Source organism: Spinacia oleracea, chromosome 3, assembly GCF_020520425.1.
Source record: "Spinacia oleracea cultivar Varoflay chromosome 3, BTI_SOV_V1, whole genome shotgun sequence".
Taxonomy (NCBI): Eukaryota; Viridiplantae; Streptophyta; class Magnoliopsida; order Caryophyllales; family Amaranthaceae; genus Spinacia; species Spinacia oleracea.
Genome location: NC_079489.1, coordinates 51,069,071 through 51,093,276, shown reverse-complemented (window position 1 = coordinate 51,093,276; position 24,206 = coordinate 51,069,071). Strand labels below are relative to the sequence as shown.

At 38.0% G+C, this 24,206-nt stretch overlaps 3 protein-coding genes across 3 annotated transcripts; 2 read left to right on the top strand and 1 right to left on the bottom strand.

Moving 5' to 3' along the window:
- The first annotated feature begins 466 nt into the window (after positions 1-466).
- On the top strand, positions 467-1,517 carry LOC110797501 (uncharacterized). The gene is made up of 2 exons (XM_022002614.2): positions 467-977; positions 1,045-1,517. The coding sequence occupies exons 1-2, from the start codon at positions 467-469 to the stop codon at positions 1,515-1,517; spliced, it is 984 nt and encodes a 327-aa protein (XP_021858306.1).
- Positions 1,518-2,070: 553 nt separating this feature from the next.
- Positions 2,071-7,678, top strand: LOC110797505 (prohibitin-3, mitochondrial). Its single transcript, XM_022002619.2, has 3 exons — positions 2,071-2,762; positions 5,204-5,571; positions 7,210-7,678. The coding sequence occupies exons 1-2, from the start codon at positions 2,275-2,277 to the stop codon at positions 5,562-5,564; spliced, it is 849 nt and encodes a 282-aa protein (XP_021858311.1). The 5' UTR covers positions 2,071-2,274; the 3' UTR covers positions 5,565-5,571; positions 7,210-7,678.
- A 9,767-nt stretch (positions 7,679-17,445) lies between these two features.
- Positions 17,446-23,615, bottom strand: LOC110797504 (acetyl-coenzyme A synthetase, chloroplastic/glyoxysomal). The gene is made up of 18 exons (XM_022002618.2): positions 22,730-23,615; positions 22,410-22,553; positions 22,153-22,308; positions 21,898-22,020; positions 21,594-21,762; positions 20,614-20,696; positions 20,393-20,494; positions 20,194-20,282; positions 19,950-20,040; positions 19,509-19,622; positions 19,358-19,434; positions 19,189-19,267; positions 19,021-19,089; positions 18,741-18,916; positions 18,565-18,621; positions 18,360-18,450; positions 18,169-18,267; positions 17,446-17,972 (listed from the first exon to the last, which is right to left on the bottom strand). The coding sequence occupies exons 1-18, from the start codon at positions 23,120-23,122 to the stop codon at positions 17,787-17,789; spliced, it is 2,298 nt and encodes a 765-aa protein (XP_021858310.1). The 5' UTR covers positions 23,123-23,615; the 3' UTR covers positions 17,446-17,786.
- Between the last annotated feature and the right edge of the window lie 591 nt (positions 23,616-24,206).

Sequence of the window (24,206 nt, the reverse complement as noted above, 5' to 3'; positions counted from 1 at the left end):
GTGAGCAGTCTCTAAGGATCAATAAGAGTTGCCCATCTACAGGTTTGAAGATGATGCATCATTGGGATCAGGATTAGAGAGCTTGTAGTTATATTTGTTTTATTAAGTGATTTGGTTTGTTAACTTATATTTGAAAGTTGTCGTACTATTCGTATTTCCTTATTTCCGTTAATTGGTTTTGGACTTAATATGTAATCGATTATTTATGAACCTAAAAGTTAGTTTTATGTTTTCCGCTGCAAAATTCTGAATAAGCCGTACGTTTTCACACGGGCGATAATGCCTTGATAATTCTCTATAGTTATATTTATAAAAGGGTTGTTTTAGAAAAAGGGAATTATCGGGGTGTTACAGTGAAGAAGGGCATAACCGGTTGTTTAGCGATTACTTTGCGGTTAATCCAGTGTATTCAGAAAAGCAGTTTCGTCGGAGGTTTCAAATGAGAAGACCATTATTTTGTCGAATCATGAAGAAAGTGGTTGAAAATGATATTTTCATGCAGCAGAGACGAAATGCTGCAGGCAAGCTAGGGTTATCAGGATTGCAAAAATGCACTGCAGCTATCAGAATGCTTGCGTATGGTCTGGCTCCGGATGGGGTTGATGAATATGTAAGAATGGGTCAAACAACTTCAAGAAAGTCATTATTGCATTTCACTCAAGGGGTGATCAAGCATTTTGCAGAGGAGTACCTAAGAAGTCCTACAGATGAAGATTTAAGAAAGATCCTTTATCAAATTGAAATGCGCCGATTTCCTGGCATGATCGGAAGTATTGATTGCATGCATTGGGAGTGGAAGAACTGCCCTAACGCTTGGAAAGGTCAATACCAGGGACGTAGCGGGAATGCTGGCCTCATTCTTGAAGCTGTTGCGGATCAAGATCTATGGATTTGGCATTCATTTTTTGGTATCCCTGGTTCATGCAATGACCTTAATGTTCTTTATCGTTCACCTGTGTTTGATGATGTTTTGCAAGGTACAGAAACCTCCTATAAATTTTCAGGTGAATGGAAATGTACACAACATGGGATATTACCTAACAGATGGTATTTATCCAAATTGGGCTACGTTTATCCAAGGATTTACTCGTCCTCAACTTCAAAAGCATAAGTTATTTGCTGATAGACAAGCACATGTTCGGAAGGATGTTGAACGTGCGTTTGGAGTTTTACAAGCGAGGTTTGCCATTATACGACAACCTTCTCTTGCTTACGATGAAGATATATTATCTGACATAATGAAAGCTTGTCTCATCATGCACAACATGATAGTTGAGGATGAACGAGACATGTATATCCGAGCTGATGTGTTAAGAAGGTACTATGAACAAGACCTTTCGAGCTCCAGCGCAACGGTGAATAATGGTGAACCTTTCGAGTTCCAAGCTGGTCGTCCCGTCAACATTAACGATTACTTGGGGAGAAGAGTAGCAATGCGTAACCGTCAAACTCACCAGTCTCTGAAAGATGATTTAATCGAACATAATTGGCAAAAATATGGACCCAATAATCATTAAACTCTTGTGTTGAGTGAAGATTTGTCATTGTGATGCTTGTGTTTTTTTAACATTGAATTTGGTTTAATAATGTGTGAAACGTACTTTAATTTGGCTTTATGATTTTTAAGTCTATCACATAATATGTTTTGGTTGTTGTAATATTCAAGTTATCCAAAATACATTATGCAATTTAAGTTATGTCCCTTTGTATTTTTTACATTAATTATGTATTTACATGAATAAAAAATTAAAGTAAATATAAATTAAAAAAATACAATTTTAAAGAAAATAAAATATATAAAAAATAATTAACTTACAATTATAGATGGAGTATGTGGGAGATAGAAAGTGTAGTGGGGTATAGTGAATAGTAAAAATAAGATTGGTGAGTGATTTTTTTTTAGTACATTGGTGGGATGGGTTTTACAAAAAAAAATTTGTTTGTGAGGAAAATGATGTGAAGGAATAAAAAAGTGGTAGAGAGAAAGTGGTGAGTGTGGTTTTTTCACACATTGGTAATAGTGGTCTAAAACCTATCCGTCACCGCTAGTCTTTCCTATCAGGCGTTAATTACACACAGAAAAAGCCCAACCCAAAATCTCGAAATCCTCTCTCACAATTTTCTACTTTCCCCTTCCTCAAGGCACTCCCTACTTCCTTAGGGTTTTAACTACTTCACCAATCACCAGTTCACCACCGTTTCCTTCCCTCTTCACACCCTTAAACCCTATACTCAATCCAATCTCTCTCCTCAAATCCTCCCCCTTTTACCGCCATGGCAGGAAGTAGTCAGCAAGCAACCGCCGTCCTCACCTACATCGCTAAAGCCGCCTTTGGCCTTGGTACCCTCGGCGCTGTCGCCAATTCCGCCCTATACACCGTCGACGGTGGACAGAAGGCTGTCATCTTCGACCGTTTTCGTGGAGTTCTGGAAGAGACGGTCGGTGAAGGTACTCATTTCCGAGTTCCATGGCTTCAGAACCCTTACATCTTTGATATTCGTACTCGGCCTCACAATTTCTCCTCCATTTCTGGTACCAAGGATCTTCAGATGGTGAATCTCACTCTTAGGGTTTTATCTCGCCCCGATCAAAAGCGTCTTCCTCACATTTTTCAAACTCTAGGGTTGGAATATGATGAGAAGGTTCTTCCTTCTATAGGTAATGAGGTTTTGAAGGCTGTTGTTGCTCAGTTCAATGCTGACCAGCTTCTCACTGATCGTCCTAGGGTTTCTGCTCTCGTCAGGGACAGCTTGATTAAGAGGTATAGTTTCTTATTTTTTGTTTGCATCTTAGTAATTTTGAGATCTAGGGCCAGGGTTTATATCTGCGCATGATTTGTTTCCGTAGTACATTCTAATCGGAGCATGCCTGATTTAACATCTTATTGTTTGTTTGTTAATTTGAAGGTGGTAAATTGGTATTTAAGGTGTATTTAGGGGAAATTTTATGTTAGTGCTGTTGTTCTGTCAATTTTTGTGCTGCAGCCTTTTGCTAATTGTTTGTTGGGAGAGGTTGACTTGTTTATGGGTCATTTTGAATGATCATTTTTTTTGGTGCAAACATTTTGAATTATCATTGTTTTTGGTGCTATAATTTTGAATGATCATGAAGCTAGGTTGCACCTCATTCCCCGAAATTTCTGGGTGTCCTAGGACTGTGTTCTCTTCACCTTAAATAAATATTTTTCAGGATAAATTAAGTTCATGTGGGGGCATTGAGGGTAAATAGGCTCTGATAATTGTAAATTAAGTTCCTGTGGGGGCATTATAATAAGTTTAATTTATTGTCAATAAGACCAGATTTGGAAAATAAGAGCTTAAAGGCTATTGTTAATTGGAATTCAGGTGAACAGAACAAGGACATATTTGTGTCTTCTTCTTCCCCAACCCATCATTGTGGTTATGACTTTGTTCTTTTCACAAGTTTAAGAGATACCAGTAAGTTAGGTTAAATGAGTGATTAAGGCCAACAGTTTCACATGAAGGATACCTGAAATTCAATTCATGAAAATAGTAAGGGGTCGTTTGGTTGGGCATTTTGGAATGGTTTGGAATGGAGTTAGAATCCATTAGATCCATTTTGTTGTTTGCTTGTACATTTTGGAATGGAATGTGATACCAAGATGGTTCTATCTCCACCCCATACCCCTGTAATCTCATACCCACCTATTACCTTAAGATTCATAATCCATTCCACTTAAGTTACTAACTCTAATATTCACAAAAGATAAAGGAGAGAGAAGAGGGTCCAGGCGTCCAGTTGCCCACCATCTTCGACCAGATCACCGGCGACCTTCGATCCAGCGGGAGAGAAGCTGCAACACCACTTCGGATTCGGCCATCATCACCGTTTAATCCTTCCTTTTCTCCGGCAATGGATTCTTGCTGAAACTTTTCATTTTGTGGATTTTTTCGGCAGATGAATCATTTTGGACAAATTATCTTTACGGTTTGAATTGTTATTAACATAGTAGGATTTCAGATGAGATAAAAACTTTGGAATTTTTTTGTTCTCCTAAGTCGCGTGTTTGGAAATGGTGGGGGTTGGATTGATGTGAAATTTAGAGGGTATTTTACTTTTTCCCTTAGTAATATCATAGGTCTGCTATTACTTTGTGTAATAAATATCATTTTTGGTTAAATTATATTCAAATTAAAATTTTCAATTTTAGATCATAGGGTGTTTTAGAACCCATTCTAATAAGATTGAACCAAACATTATGAATGGATTTAAAATCCATTCTAAGATTAAACCAAACAACTTCAACTTGGTATGGGATTTTGAATCCATACCCCCTAGTATGAGATTCCACACCAATCCATTCCAGTTTAGTGAACCATACGATCCCTAAGTTCACGTAAAGGGCCAATAACTTGAGATATGGAAAGTAAGTGTTTTAAAGGGCCAATAACATCAGATAAGAAAAATAAGTTCATGTAAAAGACCAATAACCTCAGATAAGCAAAATAAGTTCATGTAAAGGGCCAGTAACCTTAGATAAGAAAAAATAAGTCCACTTTGAGGATAATGGGTTTAGATAAAGGTCAACAGTTTCTCATGAAGGCTACTTGAAGTTCAATTCATGAATAATTAAGTTAAAGTAAAGGGCCAATAACCTCATATAAAGAAAAGTAAGTTCATGTAAAGGGCCAATAACCTCATATAAAGAAAAGTAAGTTCATGTAAAGGGCCAATAACCTCATATAAGAAATATAAGTTTATGTAAATGACCAATAACCTCAGATAAGGAAAATACGTTCATGTACCAATAACCTCAGATAAGGAAAATAAGTCCAATTTGAGGATAATGGTTTAGATAATTTAAATTTAGCAGAACAAAACAAGGATTTATATGTGTGCTTCCTCTCCCCATCAAGATTATGTTTTTCAGAGTCTAATCTGATTGGAGAGTTCTATTTCTTGCTTTGGGAATAGTTGCTTTGTTCTGATTCTTCTCATTGTCGAGGTTTTATTAATTGGTTCTTGGAACATCTGGGGGGTTTGAGATGTATCCGATTTACTGATTGTTGAGGAAGCACCATTTTAAATATCTAAAATTCAAACCCACGGTTCAAATTTGGTAGATGCAAGTTGGTGTCTGTTTGTATCTCCTCTACCAAATTTGATCTGAAACTCACCTATGGAAGAAAAAATTTGAAGTTTGTGATTGAATTCAATTGCAATTTTCTAATGCGTCTGCAGGGCAAAGGATTTCAATATTATTCTGGATGATGTGGCAATCACTCACCTCTCATACGGTGCAGAATTTTCGAGGGCAGTTGAGCAGAAGCAGGTGGCACAACAGGAGGCTGAAAGGTCCAAGTACGTGGTTATGAAAGCTGATCAAGAGAAGCGCGCAGCAATCATAAGGGCCGAGGGAGAAAGTGAGTCTGCTAAATTGATTTCTGACGCAACTGCATCTGCAGGAATGGGCCTGATTGAGTTGAGGAAGATTGAGGCTATGAAGGAGAATGCTGCTACAATGGGAAGGAGTGCTAATGTGACCTACCTGCCCAGTGGAAATCAAATGATTCTGGCGATGAATGCACCTGGGGCACGTTAAGAGCAAGGTCAGTTTGCTCACTTGGCTGTGGATGATTACTAGGCTATTTTTGATTTTCTGCTGAATGTTCTGTATTTAAACTGGTAGCTTGTTTTTGTTTTTGCTATTTTGCAAACTCTTTTGCGGTTTCATACTTGGTACTGTTATATGTTAACACCCCCTTGAAAGTAATTTAAGAAAAAGGTGGCGAGTCGCAGACCCGTACTCTACCTCATACTAGTGAATTAGGTAAATATGTTTGGAATATCCATAGGCGAAAAAATGACAATAATGCACAAGTACCTAGTGTATAATTACAAGGAAGATTGTCGACACATTACATAGGGTTAGGCTTTGTTTGTCTGTGTAGGATTTTGTTAAGACCTTTGTTGTTGCATGCAACCACTCATTGTGCATACGATCTATTTTAAATTTCTTTTGTTTATACATGGAAGAGATAATGGATTAAGAAAGAGAATCTGATACATTGAATGAGTTTACTTGCCTCATACCAGTGAGAGATTTTATGTTGGATGCTGATGATGTTATGTGAGTTCATATTATGTCTGATAATCTGATTGAGAATATGATCTAGCATTGTTTCTATTTTTTTCGAAGCCTTGTATTCTAATCTATGTTTCCCACACATGGAAAGATTGTTGGGTATGGGTGCATACCAGTGTATTTAACGCACTAAGTCTCAGTATATTAAACATGGGGCCTCTATTCTGAAATTAGGTATTGCTTCTTGGGCATGCCTTTCATGAACGAAATTGCAAATTCCAAAAGAAATTTAAGTAAATACTAGCATATTTCAAGTTCATTTGTTAGCACCCCTCTCATTTTATTTGTGAGCGTATATCAAAATATTTTCCCTCAATATTTTCAATTGAAAAAATATAGTGTCAAGTAACATAATTTGCAGTAATTTTACATGTTTGGTGCCTGTTTAGTACACTGTTTTTTGCATAGATGTGATGCACTTGAATATCTGATTGAAATTTTGTTTTCCTAAATTTTTATTTTGGTATGAAGTATTTGTTAGTGACGAATTAGGAGTTTCTTGGTTTGGAGATATTTACCAACACTGAAATATTCTGTGCAATGGGAGTTCAATGGGTGTTACCTTAAAATTAGTGGACAGTCGGAGGGTTTGGATCGATTATATCTGCTGAATTTCTGATTATCAATTGCCATATGCAAAGAGAAGTATTTCATCACTACATCCTCAAACTGGTCATTTTAGTTGGCATAGACTTAGTTGTGTCGTAAGTCGTAAACATACTGTTGCAAATGTAAGCGCTTTAAAAGGATTTTTGTAGCACACATTGAAAAGTATACCTTTATAGGCTCTTGTGCCAATCTCCCCGTCTTTTTGTGCTGCCCTCTTGGAAAACCTTATTTCCTTGAAAAATTGCCCCTATCACCTTATGTGTATCATGTTTTCTGGGATCTGAACTTGCGTGTCCCATTGTTGTCTTTTTATCTGTGTGATATTAGCTGGATGCTGGCTTTATATGAGTAATTGTGCTGTTAGACATGCCATTTACACAATCAGATTCTGATCTGATCCATCAATTACCATCAGTTTATGTGCCTGTTGTTCCTAAGTGGTAACAACTGTATCATGATATATTTTCCTTATTTATTTGTGTTGATTTTGCAGGCTTGGGGTATGAGTGAGGACTGTGAACAAAATCCGTATTGTAAACTGGATCTGAAAAACATTTTGAGCATTGGGCATTAGACTGAATGGTCTTGATGGTGAATGAAACATTGTTTAAGCTGTTGATATTTTACCTTTTGTTACAATAACCGTATGTAGCTCGAATATATTGCGGTGGTATCTGTTTAACCATTCCTGTCATGGTGGGAATGCGAGTTAAATGCTTCATCTTGAGAATTGGGTTCAAATTGTGTTGGTTTTACGCTATCCCATCAATCATAAAGCTCTAAGAAAATGTTATGAAAAGGTTTTAGTTAATTTGGTGATGAATTAGAGTCTTCGGTTTATAGAATAGAATGGGTATTTTTTATCAATTAATGCTTGTATTACTCTAGAATTTGAATCATGAAAGTTAGTCTTAACTTTATTCTGCAAACAGTTATTTATGTTGGTTGCCAATATTGGTGCATCTTTGGAGCTTGTTCGGTTCTTCTTCTTCCACTAGTTTTGATAACTCACAGGTTCATCAATTATTAGGAATTTATGTTTTAATTTCTCTACTAATTAAGTAACAAATATTATGCCAGTGTTACCTTCAAAAAAAAAAATTATGCCAGTGTTGATCACTGTCGATTAGTCTGCCTTTATAAGTACGAGTGATTTTTTTTTTTTTGTATATCACTATTATTTTCGAAAGTCTTTTGGGTAACATTTTGTTGTTCTTTTTTGGCAGCACAGATGGCATTGTGTTGTGGTTTGTGGGCAGATTTAGAATACATCTTATATTATCTATGTATTTTTCTTATTTGATGAATTATGTCCATTTTAAAATGTGCCCACTGCACGAGCTTACGAACTAGTACGTAGTATATATGAAGTATATAAAAGAGTGGACAACATATTGTAAACTCAAATTTCTTTGTGTTTCTGGGTACTCTAATAATTTGATACTCTGCTTCGATTTTCCTGTCTACTTGAGCTTGCAATTCACGTACAAATTTGATGGTTTGAACTTACTTTTTAATGTTACATACTGATTTGATTTGTACTTGAATGAGGGGTGTCGGGGCTTGATCCTGTCCAATAATATTGATGTAGAAAGGATGACATGTCAATTTTATGTGCTTTATATTGATTTGGTTTTTCTCACGACCAAATCTGATCTTCTTGAATAGAAACCTCTGTGCTTGATCTCGTTCATGGAGATATATTGGTGTGATGTCATGGAGAGATTGTTTTAAAATTTTAGGTTTTGCCTTTTGTTTCATCCCCTCTTCAAATGAGGAATAAAACTTCTATTTACAGAAGTAAGTAGAACTCTAGGGTTTTATGTGTTTTGGAATTCTTGAATTGGACTTGATAGATCATGATTAGGTTTTTTTTTTTTTTTTGAAGGAAAAGCTTAGTGCATTCATTAATCAAGGGACAAATTGTCCATGAGAACATACGGAGTTACATCCCTAGGACAATGGTTAACCCAAACTTGTTCGGTCCCGAATGACACTAATCTAGCAAGGTGGTGAGCAACATAATTACCCTCCCTTTTAACATGAGACCAAGAAATAAAATCTAAACTCGAACTCGCTTCCAATATATCTTCCAGCATGGAGTCCAGATCAGTGAAGAATATTGTGGACTTGTTGAGCCTAGTAATTGCGCCTTGACAATCTGATTCCAAACATATGCTAGTCATTCCATATTTTTTAGCCAGCAGTATACCAAAGTAGATTGCCTTGCACTCAGCAATAATAGGGGGCCATCTACCTCTGACTCGACGTGTTCCAGCAAACAGCACGTCCCCTTTCTCGTTGCGCGCAACTGCACCCAATCCAACCCATCCATCTCCACCCACAGACGCATCACAATTGATTTTAACAACGCCAGAAGGAGGTGCCACCCATTTCTTAGAGCTGCGGGTTTGCGCGTTTTTGGCAGCGGAGTCTGCTCCATAGATGCACGAATGATACTTATCAAAGTCAGCAGTTAACCTTCGAACTCGCTCAACTACAACGAGGTGTGGGGTCTCTTTGGAGTTGAAAACCATATCATTGCGTCGGTGCCAAATAGCCCACAGAAGAGCTGCTCCCAGTTGCAGTTTATACTGAGGTTTCGTGGCCCACTTGTCAAGGATGGCTTTGAAATCATTTTCACCTTCTTCAATTAACTCCTCACATCCACATTGATACCAAAGGTCTCTGACTGCTGTGCAAGCAAAAAAGGCATGGCTCATGGATTCGGTCTCATCTCTACACCACGGACACGTATCATCATCAGACATGTGAAGTGCCTTGAGCAAAGCTTTGACTGGAAGCGAACTAGTACAGGCCCTCCATAGCAAATGGCGAATCTTTGGAGTGGTTTGAAGTTTCCATAGATTAACCCAGGCATGGTGGAAGTTATCAAGGTTACACGATTTGCCTAGCATGTAAGCCGTTTTAACCGTATAATTTCCATCTTTGGAGAAGGCCCAAGTCAAGCAGTCATTGGGGGCTCTACTGCTAAGAGGAATAGCCAAAATGCAGTTAACATCACGCTCATCAAACGTCTCCAGAAGAAGATCGTGCTTCCATTCCATCCTCTCGGTGTCAATGAGATCACTAACGTACTCCACATTGTCCCTTCTTGGGGAAGGAAATATGGCTACCCTTGTCGTCAGCAACCCAAGCATCGTCCCAAATTCTTATGTTCGATCCGTTTCCCACTCGCCATATGAGACCATCCTTTACCAGGGATTTTGCCCCCCAAATTCCTCTCCACGAAAAGCTGCCAGTAAGGCCAAGGGAAGAGTTCAAGAAGTCTCCATTGGGGTAGTATTTGCTGCACATGACTCTGCTTAAGAGGCAATTTGGTCGTGATATGAGTCTCCAGGCTTGTCTACCCAAAAGCGCTTCATTGAACACTCCCATGTCGCGGAATCCTAAGCCCCCCAAGCACTTAGGAGAGCACATCGAGTCCCAGCTTTGCCAATGGACTTTCCTTTTAAAGTCCGAACTACCCCACCAGAACTTAGCCGTCATTGAGCGTATTTCATCAATAATTCCGGAGGGTATCCGGTAGACTCCCATGAGATAAGTAGGGATGGCTTGGATGACAGACTTGATCATGATTTCCTTCCCTGCCCTGGACAGGAGCTTCTCCTTCCATCCTTGTAATTTTTTCCAGATACGATCTTTTAGGGATGCAAAAATCAGTTTCTTCGAACGACCAAAGATGGTAGGGATGCCCAGATATTTGTCGTGGTGGGTCACTAATCTCATCTTCAAAAACTCTCTCAACTCTTCTTTTTTGGCTTCACACACTCCTTTGCTAAATGAAACTTCCGACTTGTCATAATTAATTTTCTGTCCGGAAGCTGCTTCGTAACTGTTGAGAATATCAACTATTTTCGAGCATTCATTCCTGTTGGCTCTAGCAAACAGAAGACTGTCATCTGCAAAAAAGAGGTGAGAGCTAATCGGACCGTTCCTGCTCGCCTTTGCTCCATGGATATCGCCATCACTGACAGACTTGATCAAGAGATTAGACAAAGCATCAGCAATAATAATAAACAGATACGGGGAGAGAGGGTCCCCTTGTCTGAGGCCCCGGGTTGGGGTCACGTTGCCACACACATTGCCATTCACGACAAAAGAGTAATTTACCGTAGTAACACATCCCATCACCATTCTTATCCAACACTCCGCAAACCCCATTTTCCTTAGAAGCAACTCCAAGAAAGTCCATTCAACCCGATCATATGCCTTGCTCATGTCAAGTTTTGGAGCGATTGTGCCCTTTCGGCTTGTGCTCTGCTTTTTCATGGTATGGAACATTTCTAGGGCAATGAGAGCATTGTCAGTAATGAGCCGACGGGGAACAAAGGCACTCTGATTTTCCGATATTACCCTAGGCAAGATGGATTTCATACGCATGACGATTGCCTTGGAGACAATTTTGTAGAGAACATTGCATAGGGCAATTGGCCGAAACTCAGACATATACTTTGGAGTTTTAACCTTTGGGATCAAAACGATATTTGTGTTGTTAACCGATTTTGGAGACCGAGAGCCATGTAAAATGCTACAAGCATAACTAGTAACATCATCACCAATAATGTGCCAAAATCTCTGATAGAAAACCGCATGAACACCATCAGGCCCCGGGGCCTTGCAAGGATGCATGGCACTAATCGCAGCATAGATTTCATCCTTTGAAAATGGTCTAGTAAGGAAAGCATTATCCTCCACCGAAATACAGCTGGGCACCGAATCCAGAACAACGTCACACGCCTCACTTGCGGGATGCAATGAGGTGAACATCTCGTCATAGTATGATTGAACTATGCTCTCAAACTCTTCCTCCTCCGTATGCCAAGTGCCACTGCTGTCAAACAAACCCTTTATTTCGTTCCTTCTCCTCCGTTGCGACGCCTTGTGATGGAAGTACTTGGTATTACGATCTCCGTCCTTTATTTCAGAGGATCGAGAGCGTAGGTACCAATGAGCTTCCTGCTTGTCGTAGAGATCTTCTAGTTTCTGTTCAAGGACGTTGCATTGGGCTACATTCTCATCAGATATGGGCAGCCCTTGCGCTACCTTCAAGGCCTTCTCGACATCAGATATCTGTTTACCAAAGTTAGTAAACCGTGCCCCACTCCAACTTTTCATCTCCCCTAGCATGAGACCCAACCTTTCCTCCATTGTACCACCCTCTGAATCTGCCCATGCTTGCTTAATGGTACTCTCGCAAGTCTCTTCAAGCAACCACGATGTCTCGAACTTGAAAGATTTTTTTGCCACGTCTCCTTTTCTTTTTTGGCCGTTTCTGACGAACCATAATGGGGGTGTGGTCCGATTTGAAACGAACAAGGTGCTCAACATAGGCCTCCGGAAATAAATTGCACCAAGAGTAATTACCGCAGAACCTGTCAAGCCGTTCGCGAACCATGGTAGAGGCTGTGAGCCCACGTTCCCAAGTATACCATTGACCTTCAAATCCAAGGTCCCGCAGACAACACTCATCCAGGGTATCACGAAAATCAAAAATTGCCCGTCTCTCCGAGTCAGCTCCCCCTTCTTTCTCATCATAACTCAAGATCTCATTGAAATCCCCACCAAATAGGATAGGGCCATCATAATTTGCACAAAGGTCTCGAATCAGAAGCCATGTTTTATGTTTGTCCGAAGAGCCCGGCCATCCATAAATTCCAACAAATCGCCAAGAGACACCATCAGATACAACATTACCACAAATATGATTCTGCGAGTAAGAAACCAAATCAAAAGAAATATTATTACTGTTCCAGTACAAACAAAGACCACCAGCTTTACCTATGCTACTAACACCAAAAGCATAATTAAAACCTAGTCTACTCTTTTTATTTTCCGCAACAGAATTGTGAATCATTGTTTCGGACAAAAAAAGTAAATCAGGGGCAAGATCGAAGCACCACTGCCGAAGTGCACCAACTGCCCGGGGGTTGCCAAGGCCCCGGCAGTTCCAAGCGAGGGTATTCATGGCTGTTCGTGGGTTTGGTCAACGCCAGAACCCGCTACTGAAGGGGAGTAAAGATCAGGAACAGAAGCCGTCGTTTTTGCTTTCTTCTCATACACTAACATCTCAATGTCCTCATACTTCCTCAAATAAGAATTGCCTCTCTTCTTCGACCCCTCAACAAGCTTGAGAGCAGACGATATTCCAGTGACTAGTGACGCCTCACTACCTCCTTGATTGGACGGTGACCTGACAAGTTTCCTCCACTTTTTGGGTGTCTTCCTTGGAGTGTCGGACGGAGATGGTGCATCCACCAGGGAGACTGGTGGAGGGGGGGCAGTGACATGAGTCAAGGTCTTCTGCACCGGCGCGGTTGGCGGAGGAGGGGGGGGCACTGGTAGGGAAAGTGTCCCTTTGTCAGTAGCGCGCTCCGGGGGAGTGTCAACCCCTTGGTTTGCTTTCAAAAGAGGGATAGGAATAACATCATCACTCAATACCTGCGAGCGGGTTACAATAGTGACAGAAAGATCATTTGCCTCCTCCAAAACACCTTTGGTTACCACTTCCCTGTTAGGAGAGTCCTTGAACAACAGTTTTCGGGCAGCCCCTGGGGGGCCAAGGCGGATTACTCCAGGGTCATTGTAACCTCTTCTCCTGATAGGTCGTGAATGCTTCTTGGCAGTCAATTGCTCCATCAGCTTCCTTTCTCTTTCTCGAGCGCCAAATGGCCTATAAGTGCGCTTGTGAGGAGATGCCACCAAAAATGGCCCGTATTGGTACACCAGCTCTTCGCCCTCCTTCACCGGGACCTGATAGGTGCAGTCAACATCCGTATGCCCTAGTCGACCACAATAGTAACAGAAGTCTCCTAGGCGTTCATACTTGAAGCCAATCCACTTTGTTGCGTTCCGACCCGAATTCACCTTCATACCACGTCTCAAGGGCTTCGTGATATCCAACTGAACCTTCACTCGCATGATACTAGATCATGATTAGTTTATAACAATTTAACTATTTTGTCAGGTTTAACTTGAAAATATTCGATTTTGATTAAAATAACTAAAATAGGGTAAATTAGTTTGTGCGTCCAAATTAATTAATAAATTTTATCCCGTCAAATAATAATAATTTCATAGACCATCAAATAATTATCGAGTTAACGCTTTGACTTTTGACTCGAATAACATCCAACTGGCACATGTTTCAATTTTTCGTGCCTACACATACATAGCGCCACATAGGAAAGTAACATATTTTCTTAATTATGATAAATAAATATAATTCTCCATTCCGGAAGTATCGTACAATTTGTTTTTTACACTATTCACACTACTACTTTGGCCATTTTTTGTGATTGGTACGTAATAAAATATTAGTTATGTGGGGTCATGTTAGATTCGTATCGATATATATCTTCTAAATATTAATTTATTATAATTTTTTCTTTCACACGATTTGAGATATTAAGAGTCAGAGTAAGGTTGGAAGGGTAAAAGCCAACTATAGTGCTATATTTCTGAAACAAAGGAAGTATTTGATATCAGATATTGGATAATATAACAGGATAAACAATACTACATGACTCTTCTTACTCCGTATAAACTTATGCATCATTTCCTCATCGCACCTCAATATCTTTGTGCTCTAACCAACATAGTTATCTATGTTCCTTTTTCAATAGTGTGAATATTCAACTTTATTTTGCATAGTTGCTAAATATAACATGAGTTTACTTGACGCAACCATTTTTACTTTTATTTAATTCATTCTAAAAAAAACCCTAATCCTCACTTTTATTATTTTCTCTCAACCTCTTTTGATATTATTTTGGTTTAAATAAGTTTTATTTTTTTAGTGTCACGTGTATCTAATCAAATCAGAATACATATTTTGATTATAATGGACAATTTTTTCGACTCGGAAGACCTTGGAATTGAGGTAAATTTTCATTTCTTTTCCTGTATTTTAAGGTATTTTCATGCAATTTGTATGAAATAAATATTTCTATTTTGTATAGATTGAACATAATATAATTAACTATTTCGTATAGACAGAACAAAGTTTAATTAACCATTTCATACGGATTGAACATAACAAAACTAAGTATTCCATACAAATTGAACAAAATATATAGTTGTCTACTAGCTCTAAATAAGCAATATTAAACTTTATTTTATCTATTAATAACTGTCTGAGAATGATTCAAATTTAAGAGGTTTTCGCTAGTCAAGAAAAAAGTGTAGAATCATGTAGAATCGTAAATCAAATCGTAAGACCATATTTGAATCGTAGAGTCGTAAGATTCTACAATTTGAATTGCTATTTTAACGACCATGATTACGTGTGTAATTAAAATTGAATGTATATTGTGCTTTAGTTATCGGAGTAATTGTCTCCCTCCGTATTTATTTAAAAGATACACTTGGCCTGGCACGGGGATTAAGAAGAAGAATTGAATGAAATAAAATAATAAAGCAAGTGGGGTTGGATAGATATTTTAATAAGTAAATAAGTGGGGACCATTTCAATTTGGGTGGTGAGAGGTGAGATGGGTTTCTGAAATTATTTGTTTAATAGGATGGTGGGTCATTGGGTAAATTAGATATAATATTTAATTAGATGGTGGGGTTGATAAGTTACTAAATATGGCAAGTGTATCTCTTAAATAAATACGACCGGAAAAAGCAAGTGTATCCCTTAAATAAATACGGAGGGAGTATAATTAATTATGATTTTTAATCCCAGTAAATATTACATAGTGAAAAATAAAGAAAAATGACTTTATTTTCAAAAAAATAAATACACAGCCAGATGCAGGGGCATAAAAATAGTTGTTAACTAGATTAGGTCTTGTGCACGCACATCTAAGTCATTATTTGACCATTGTTATAAAATGTTTGAGTAACAAAAGAATTATTCCAGAATAAAGTAGTACAGAATACAAAAGATCTTGACAGGTTTTCAAAAGATTAATAAAGTTAGGATCAAACAAATAGGGAGTGATAAAATTTTAGTCAAATATATTGAATCTTCTCCGTAATTGAAATAAATAAATGAATAGAAAATGAAAAAAAGTTTTGGGGGAAAAAATTTCACCAGGAAATACACGTGTCATTTTTTATGTCTGTTTTAGTAGAAAATAATAGATAGATACTCCGTCCCTCCCGGAATATTTGAACCGGTTTGACCGGCACAAAATTTAATACAAAGTAATTGACTTATTCTTAAATAGATGGTAGTTGATAGTGAGGTACTTTTTAATATAGATAGAGGGTATGTGTCAACTTTTTAAAAGTGGTAAGGGGTAGGGGGTAGGGTGCATGGGACCACAAAATAACATGTGAAGGGAGTAGTTGATATAAGTTTACCATTTATAGAAACGGTGCAAGTAATTCGGGACAACTTTATAAAGAAAGCGGTGTAAGTATTCCGGGACGGAGGGAGTAGATTATAACTGATGTTACAAAAATACATTAAAATTAAAAAGGAAAACAGAAAATACAGTTCAAGCAGGTTGTGTGTTACAGGAGCCTTAGGCTCGACTGTTTTGACTCAACAATGGAGTAGAATTGAGATAGAAAATAGAGGATTAAGACAGAATTTCTTAGAGAGAATGAGAGAGATAAAATTATAGAGAATAGAGAAGTTTGTTAATTTCTTGATTACCTATACAATAACTTGTTACATATATGTATTTTATGTTACACCATCGCTAACTGATTACATGTATCTAACTACTCAAGACTAACTGATTTCAGAAGAACCTGGGTTAGCTCCCCTAACATTCATCCCTCTTTATGAGAGACTTTCCCTCAACTCAACATCAAGATGAAAGTATCAACGAGGACACATTTACAGTCATACCGAGCAAGCATTTCTGTAATCGATCTGTACTGAACCAAAAGGGTACACTAAACCACTGCTAATTACCACCAATAATATGTGTAGCCTCCAAAGACAAAGCAACACAAGGCCATTATGTCTTTCTTCTGTTCAACATCTTCAAGTTGTGGAATGATGGGTTCTTCTTGTTGAAGATTGTTGTAAACATCATCAAGCCCCATTTTGCAACGCGCTAGAACAAATTCTTTCAAGATTCTGGTGTAAAACTATTTGGAAAAAACGTCAAAAAGTCAAAGCTCCTTGGCTCGGCATTTAGTCAAACAGGTTGTGTGCAAGATGAATTTCTCAAGAATTGTCTTGTTCTTGAATTAATGGGGGAAATTGGTTTGAGGAAATACAACTTATCACATATTCACATGTTTCTTCAAATTTCTCTGTATTCTAGAGTCGTAATTCAGATTTGCATAGGAATAGGGTTCCAATTTTGAAGATTTGAGCGCGATTCAGTGAACAATGCGAAGAAGAAATGATGTTGTAAATGAGTTTTAAGTTGGGACTTCTATCAAACAGTTTTTGTGCAAAGAGTTTCCCAAAGAATTATGCAGATTCAAGCTATAATAGATGGCGGAAGAACGTGTTTTGACTGAACAATGGAGTAGAATTGAGATAGAAATGAGAGGAAAAAGACAGAATTTCTTAGCGAGAATGGGAGAGATAGAATCAGAAAGAGAATAGAGAAGTTTGTTAATTTCTTGATTACCAATACAATGATTGATGACATGTATTTATATGCTACACCATCACTAACTGATTACATGTATCTAACTACTTAAAACTAACTGATTTCATAAGAACCTCAGGTTAACTCCCCTAATATTGTGAAACACTCGCACGAAATAATAGGATTTATGAAGAAGGATGAATTCGAATCGTTCTCCAATAGTTGCAAAAATATGCAAGTCTTACAGGACAAGCTTTTATTACAGAATAAACTGTAAGTCTAATAGGAAAAAGAAAAATCAGGACAAAATTGAGTACCGGAAAAATAGAACCAGTTCCCCTATTAGACCATAATAATGAAACAACAACTCTGGTACAAGAAAGGATGACTGTAGAATTTCACAAGAAGAAACCAGCATTAATTTGGCGAGCGGATTGATAGCAAGAATTCCTGAACCTATGGAAAATCTTCCCTTGTACGTAGTCCAAAAGAATTTGACTGTAAGGATGAAGGTATATTGGGTACAGGGTGATTCATCTTTCTATTTGTCTGCAAGGGCGATAAGCTGATCTACAACAGCTGGTTCTGCCAGAGTGCTGATGTCACCCAGCTCATCTAGTTGCCTTGACGCTATCTTTCTCAGAATACGCCTCATTATCTTTCCGCTTCTTGTTTTTGGGAGCCCAGGTGCCCAGTGAATCTTATCTGGAGTTGCGAATGCTCCAATCTGAAATTTTATTTTGAACCAATTAGTTCATCTTTACAACATTCTAGTGAACAAACCCAATTCACAACAAATGTTTGCACTTCAGAGTTCAGACTCACAACCTAAAACTAAGTACAAATATACAATATTGAATATTCACATCTTGATCTCCTATTGCATGAATTTAAGGCACAAGTGGGCAAATCGAGGAACCAACCTGAGTACGGACGGCCATAACAAGACTTTTACGAAGGTCTTCACTGTAAGGAACACCCTCGACCAAGGTAACAAATGCGTAAATTCCCTGCCCTTTAACCTGAGTTTGTGAAGATAAATGGGAACGGGAATTACGTGTCAAGTACCAAAAGCAGTGCTTTATGTAATTGAGATGAGAGACCCCGATTATACCTCATGCTCAACACCAACAACAGCAGCCTCAGCACATTGAGGATGTGAAACTAGGGCAGATTCCACTTCAGCAGTTCCTATACGGTGGCCACTATGCAACACAAAAATATCCATGAACAGTAGAGTCATTTGATGTGCAATTTTAATGGTTAAGGTCCTTCAAATTCATATGCAATTATTAGAATAATGTGGTATCAGGAGGTACCTGACATTGATGACATCATCCACTCTTCCAGTGAGCCAGTAGTAACCATCTTTATCCCTGGGATTACACGAGTAATGACTTCAGTAAACAAAACCCATACTTTTAATAACCCAATGTTGATTGTCACATACTCAGCGTTATCATGATAGAATATTTTACATAATTGTATTGAGTACCTGCTACAACCATCACCAGTAAAATAATAACCAGGGAATGGCTTGAAATATGTGGTTTCATATCTTTCGTGATCACCAAATAGAGTACGGAAAGCTGAAGGCCATGAGTGCTTTACACATAAGTATCCGCTACACTCACCTTCTAATTCATTGCCCTTTTCATCTACAATGACAGGCTGTAAAAACAATGGTGCGAGAAATGAGAATGGCTAAAGGCATTGTGAATGGTAAGGATAAGAAATGAGCAGAACAGAAAACAGATGAACTTTGTAGATATAACCTGAACTCCAAAGAAAGGATATGTGGCAGAACCTGGCTTCTGCGCCCAGGCACCCGGTAAGGGAGTTATCTGTCAGGCATCAATGAGGATAAAGTATTACACTCTTTACCAAAAGCAGTCCATAAACAGTAGAAATAGGAATTAAGGGGAAAATAGTGATTTGCTCACCATAAAGCCGCCAGTTTCAGTCTGCCACCAAGTGTCAGATATAGGGCACCTTGAATCTCCAACAACATTAAAGAACCACCTGAAAAAAGTGCACTCTGAAGGTTAGTAAGAGAAACGCTAATATTTATCATAAACTGGCAACAGGTGGAAAGAGTCAGAGTTGGCGAACCTCCATGCACTGGGATTGATTGGCTCGCCGACACTCCCTAAAACCCTTAAGGACTTGCGTGAGTAACGAGTAACATGCTGCATTATAGACAGAGAAAACTTAAGCTAGTTTCTATACCCGAATTTTATGTCCATGACTAAAATGGCGTTACCTGAGTACCCTCACGCATGAGAGATCTGACCAGTGTAGGGGCAGTATAGAATATTGACACTTTGTATTTATCAACAATATCCCAGCAGCGACTGGCATCAGGGTAAGTTGGAGCCTATGAGACAATCAAGCAGACATGTATATAATCAGATGCTTCAGCTGTAATAAACAAATACTTGTAGTTCTCTAACCACATTGAAGATCGATTTCGATGACATGAAGACTTCTTTTCTCCACAGACTAAATTTTAGAGAACAAACAATGATATTATTGGACAGACAACCCTTCCTCTTTATCATGTCCGTTTTCATATGCTTAGTACATCTGCTAGCAAATAACTTGTGAATACTGATTGCAAACAAAACCATAACCCAGGATCACGGTAAAGTGCATACATACATCTTATATTCTTACAGAGCACGAGAAAGAGGCAGGTGATTACCCCTTCAAAAACAATACATGAAGCACCATTGAGCAAAGGGCCATATGTTACATAACTATGTCCAGTAATCCAACCACAGTCAGCAGTGCACCTATCACATACAAGGACAAGTACATATAACGATCTCATATGTTGATACAGAAATGAAATAACAACAAATTATTTATAAACACATAATGATAGTAACAAAGATATAAACGCACAATCACTTATTAAAAGAAAAGGGTTGCATTTGCAGCCTTACCAGTATATATCCGAGGGCTTATAGTCAAACGCATACTTAAATGTTGTAGCAGTGTATACCATGTACCCTCCAGTTGTGTGCAGGACACCCTAGAAATGATTAAGCATAGTAAAAGTTAGTGAATCACACAACAAAGTTAATAAACTATAGATAATCAAAGAAAGGAGCAATTATAATATAGCAATCGGTATTCACAAACCTTTGGTTTTCCTGTGCTTCCACTAGTATAAAGCAGAAATAGAGGATCCTCTGCATCAACCCATTCAACATCACAAGTACTGGGGTACTTTGGAACAACATCCTGAAGAGTGAAATAGTATCAGTTTGCTGAATCAAACAAACCCCATAAGAGGAAAACGAAATTGACACTCGTCCATTTATATCAATAAATATGTTCACCACTGGAAAAAGAATACCAACCTGCCACCAAATATCTCTTCCTTGAGTCCATTTAGTGTTCTCTCTCTTCAGGGCTGTCTGGTTTTCATATGTTAGGCATACATCTGCTCAAAGGATGAAAGGTCATAAGTCATATCTCCACTTAACATTTATGCAAAATCATAAAAAAAAAAAAACTTTCAGCATGGTACTCAATCACACAAGTCAAACCATAGCCCGGAATATACAAGTTTGCTACAAAACCATAATGGAAAATTATATGATCAGGGATGCCCCCACAAGTAATCAAGGTGGTTCCTTGATGAAAGCTTCTTGAAATACAAAGCATAAGAAAAGGGCAACAAATTGTCACTACTTTTTACATTATTAGCAATTATCATTACATGTTAAGCAATGGAAATGCCACACATAGACTGAGGTTAGGATTAAGGGATTAATTTTTTTGACTCAAAGGTAAAAGTACAAAAATAAATAAAAAGTTACATCAAAACATCACAATTAATTAGTCATACTCATACACATTTTTTCCTGTTCTTTCCCTTCAACTCAGCACCAGGACATACATTTATTGATTATCATAAAGTCAGGTTAACTTCTGTGGACCAGAGTTGGTCTGTCACATATGTTTCCAGCTGTTTAATTGCAACACAGTCTTCTTAAAAAACGACAGACGTGGCTTCTTTAAGGGCTAAAGCAGGAATAGACCTTTGCATACTGAGATCAGATCAGGCAATTAGATGTAACCAGAGAACAATAGGAAAAGAATCATTTCACATTCTTGCTTCACCATACTAACAGTGAGAATGAAATCCTTTCTGCAGATAGAAAGAGCTACAGTTTATAAAGATGATAATTTGGCAATTCAAATGGGGCCCTAGTAGACTTGGGTTTCACAGATGACTGAAGAAAAAAAATCCGCTATAAATTCCTACATTTTGTTGATGGGGTTGTAGGTAAAAGTAACTCAGTATTGTCACAAGAAAATTTAGCCAAGTGTTTACCTACTGAAACGCCGTTCTTAGTTGATTCAGCAAGACCAGCGTCTACAATGTCTTTGAGACCAATAACCTTTGCTCCTCTTTTGACAGCATTGCAAGTAAGGACAACCTTTGGCTTACAATCTACTATCCTTTGGGCAAGGGATTCTGAAGAGAACCCAGCAAAGACAACCTAAACAATTGCACCCAAAAAATAGGAAGTGAATTAGCAGTCATAAGCAACTTATCAGTTCGAATATAAGAATATCAAAACAATACTGAATTAGTTTAGCAGAAGTAGAATAAACAAAGGAAAATCGAGCAGTACCGAGTGAATAGCACCGATTCGAGCACAAGCAAGCATTGCAATCGGCAGTTCCATGAGCATGGGCAGATAGATAATAACAGCATCACCCTTCTTAACACCGACATCTTTCAAGTAATTTGCAAGCTGTTAACCAAGAACCAAATTCAATTCCACATTCCACATCAACTTAGTATACCTTTCCATTCTTGTTCAAATCAAACTCGATCCGTCGATCCAAACTGAACAAAGAAAGAATCAAACAACATCCACAATTACCTGGCAAACTTTTTCCAGGAGCTGACTGTAAGTCAAACTGTCATCACTGCCTAGATCATTTCCTTCCCAATACAATGCAACTTTATCGCCATTTCCGATCTCAACATTTCTATCCAAACAATTGTAGCAAATGTTGGTGATACCACCTTTGAACCACTGCAAACAAATATCACACCCTTTATTATTTTCGACCAAATAAGCTCGAAATAAAGCTTAAGAAGTGATCAATTTCGAAAGAACAAGTAATCATCACCCACCTCAATGTTAACAGCTCCTTTACCCACATCCAGATTCTCTGAACAAACTTTATCTCCCCATTTCTTCTCCCAATAAAATTCTGATGCAATTTCTGACCAAAACCCTGCTGGATCCTCCACTGACCTCTTATACATCTCCAAATACTTTTCATAAAAATAAAAAAATAAACAAATTCAACTAAATAACCCATCTAATAATTTCAACAAAATAACACAGATAAATGATTAGCAATCAAATCCCGTTTACATCATTGACTCTCTATACACGAAAACCAATAACAACTACCTAAAATTGGCAAATACCCAAAACAGAAAATCACCTGAGAAGGAGAAGAAACGTGGGCATTGCGGGAGAAATCATCACTGGGGAAAACATAATCATTTTCTTCAGAGGCAAGAGCTTCACCAAGAATAACAGCATTCAAACGAGGAATATTCCCAGCGCCAGAGGGAAAAACTGGTAAAGACTCAACATGCCGGAGATGATTATCCGTAGTCATTTTCCGGCGACCGTAGAGTAAATCACGGCGACCCTTTTCGTTAAATAGGCAAAAATTAGTACCCAGATCGCAAAAGAACGAGTTCGTTTTGATATTGAGTCTGGATGGTTGTTGGGTACTACTACTGCTGCTGCTACTACTGTTGCCACTATATAATAATAATGCACGACTAGTAGTGCCAGTAGTGTAAGGGGAGGAGAGAGAATGCATCATTTTTCACAAGGGTGTGTTTGGGGAAGGGTGAAAGAAACAGAGAGAGAACTTGTTTGACTTTAATTTCCTTTTTTTTTAAATGAAAAAAAATTAAATACACACCTAGAAAATAGAAATCGTGTACACCATAAAATTGGGATCTGAAAATATTAGAAATTTAATAAATACTTCATCATCTTTAGGGAATTTTATATGGGATAATATCACTATATGATGGGAAATGTAGATCGGATGAGGTTAATATATTCAGTTTCAGACAAGTTGAGTGATTTGGAGTTGGTTTTTAATAAATTAATTGCATTTAAATAAAATAATTGCATTTATAAAAATAAATTGAAGTTTGAAAAGTACACGATAAAAGTGTAAGTAAGAAGTTTTATCTACACAAATGAAGAAGAATGAGATGAGAGTGAGAAGGAGAAATGGTTGACTATGGAGGAAAGTTGAGAATTGATAAAAAGGGAAAGAAAGTGGTGATGGATAGAGGTGTCAGAAGTTGACCCGACTCCGAAAAACCATCTGTTTCGAACTCTAACCGAACTGGTTTGACCCGGAAATTTCAAGACCGAAACCCGTTCTGTAACCGATTTGACTTTACCCGACACCCGTTTCACCCGATCTGAACTCCACCCGTAACCAGTTTGATCCGACCCGATCTCCACCTGTCACTGGTTAGATTCCACCCAAACTCCACCCGACACCGATTTGACCCGACCGAACTTCACCGGATACCGATTTGACCCGGTAAATATCTGATTTGACCCGATTTGATTTGACCCGAACTGTTGTATAACCGACACCGATTTGACCCGACCTAAACTCCACCCGAACTGTTATTATTTAGTAAGTTGAATTTTGTGTCAACTCAAAGAGTTATATTCTACTGTAGATTTATATATATTGTGTATCTACTGTTTACATATGGTTCTCGTTATATAATCATTAATCATCTTATAACTTAAAACAAACTCTAATTGATATAACGATGTTGTAGTTTAGTAAATTAAAAATACTCGTAAATACGTAGATTAATAACTGGATTAATTAGAAATAGAATGAAAACATTAATCGATAATGACTTGAA

Coding starts and splice junctions, on each gene's coding strand:
- LOC110797501 (XM_022002614.2), top strand. CDS start 467: ATGAAGAAAGTGGTTGAAAATGATATTTTCATGCAGCAGAGACGAAAT. Junction 978..1,044: donor GTTTGATGATGTTTTGCAAG/GTACAGAAACCT, acceptor ATTACCTAACAG/ATGGTATTTATCCAAATTGG.
- LOC110797505 (XM_022002619.2), top strand. CDS start 2,275: ATGGCAGGAAGTAGTCAGCAAGCAACCGCCGTCCTCACCTACATCGCT. Junction 2,763..5,203: donor AGGGACAGCTTGATTAAGAG/GTATAGTTTCTT, acceptor ATGCGTCTGCAG/GGCAAAGGATTTCAATATTA.
- LOC110797504 (XM_022002618.2), bottom strand. CDS start 23,122: ATGATGCATTCTCTCTCCTCCCCTTACACTACTGGCACTACTAGTCGT. Junction 20,697..21,593: donor TAAGAACGGCGTTTCAGTAG/GTAAACACTTGG, acceptor TCCTTTGAGCAG/ATGTATGCCTAACATATGAA. Junction 18,917..19,020: donor ATCCTTTCTTTGGAGTTCAG/GTTATATCTACA, acceptor TTGTTTTTACAG/CCTGTCATTGTAGATGAAAA.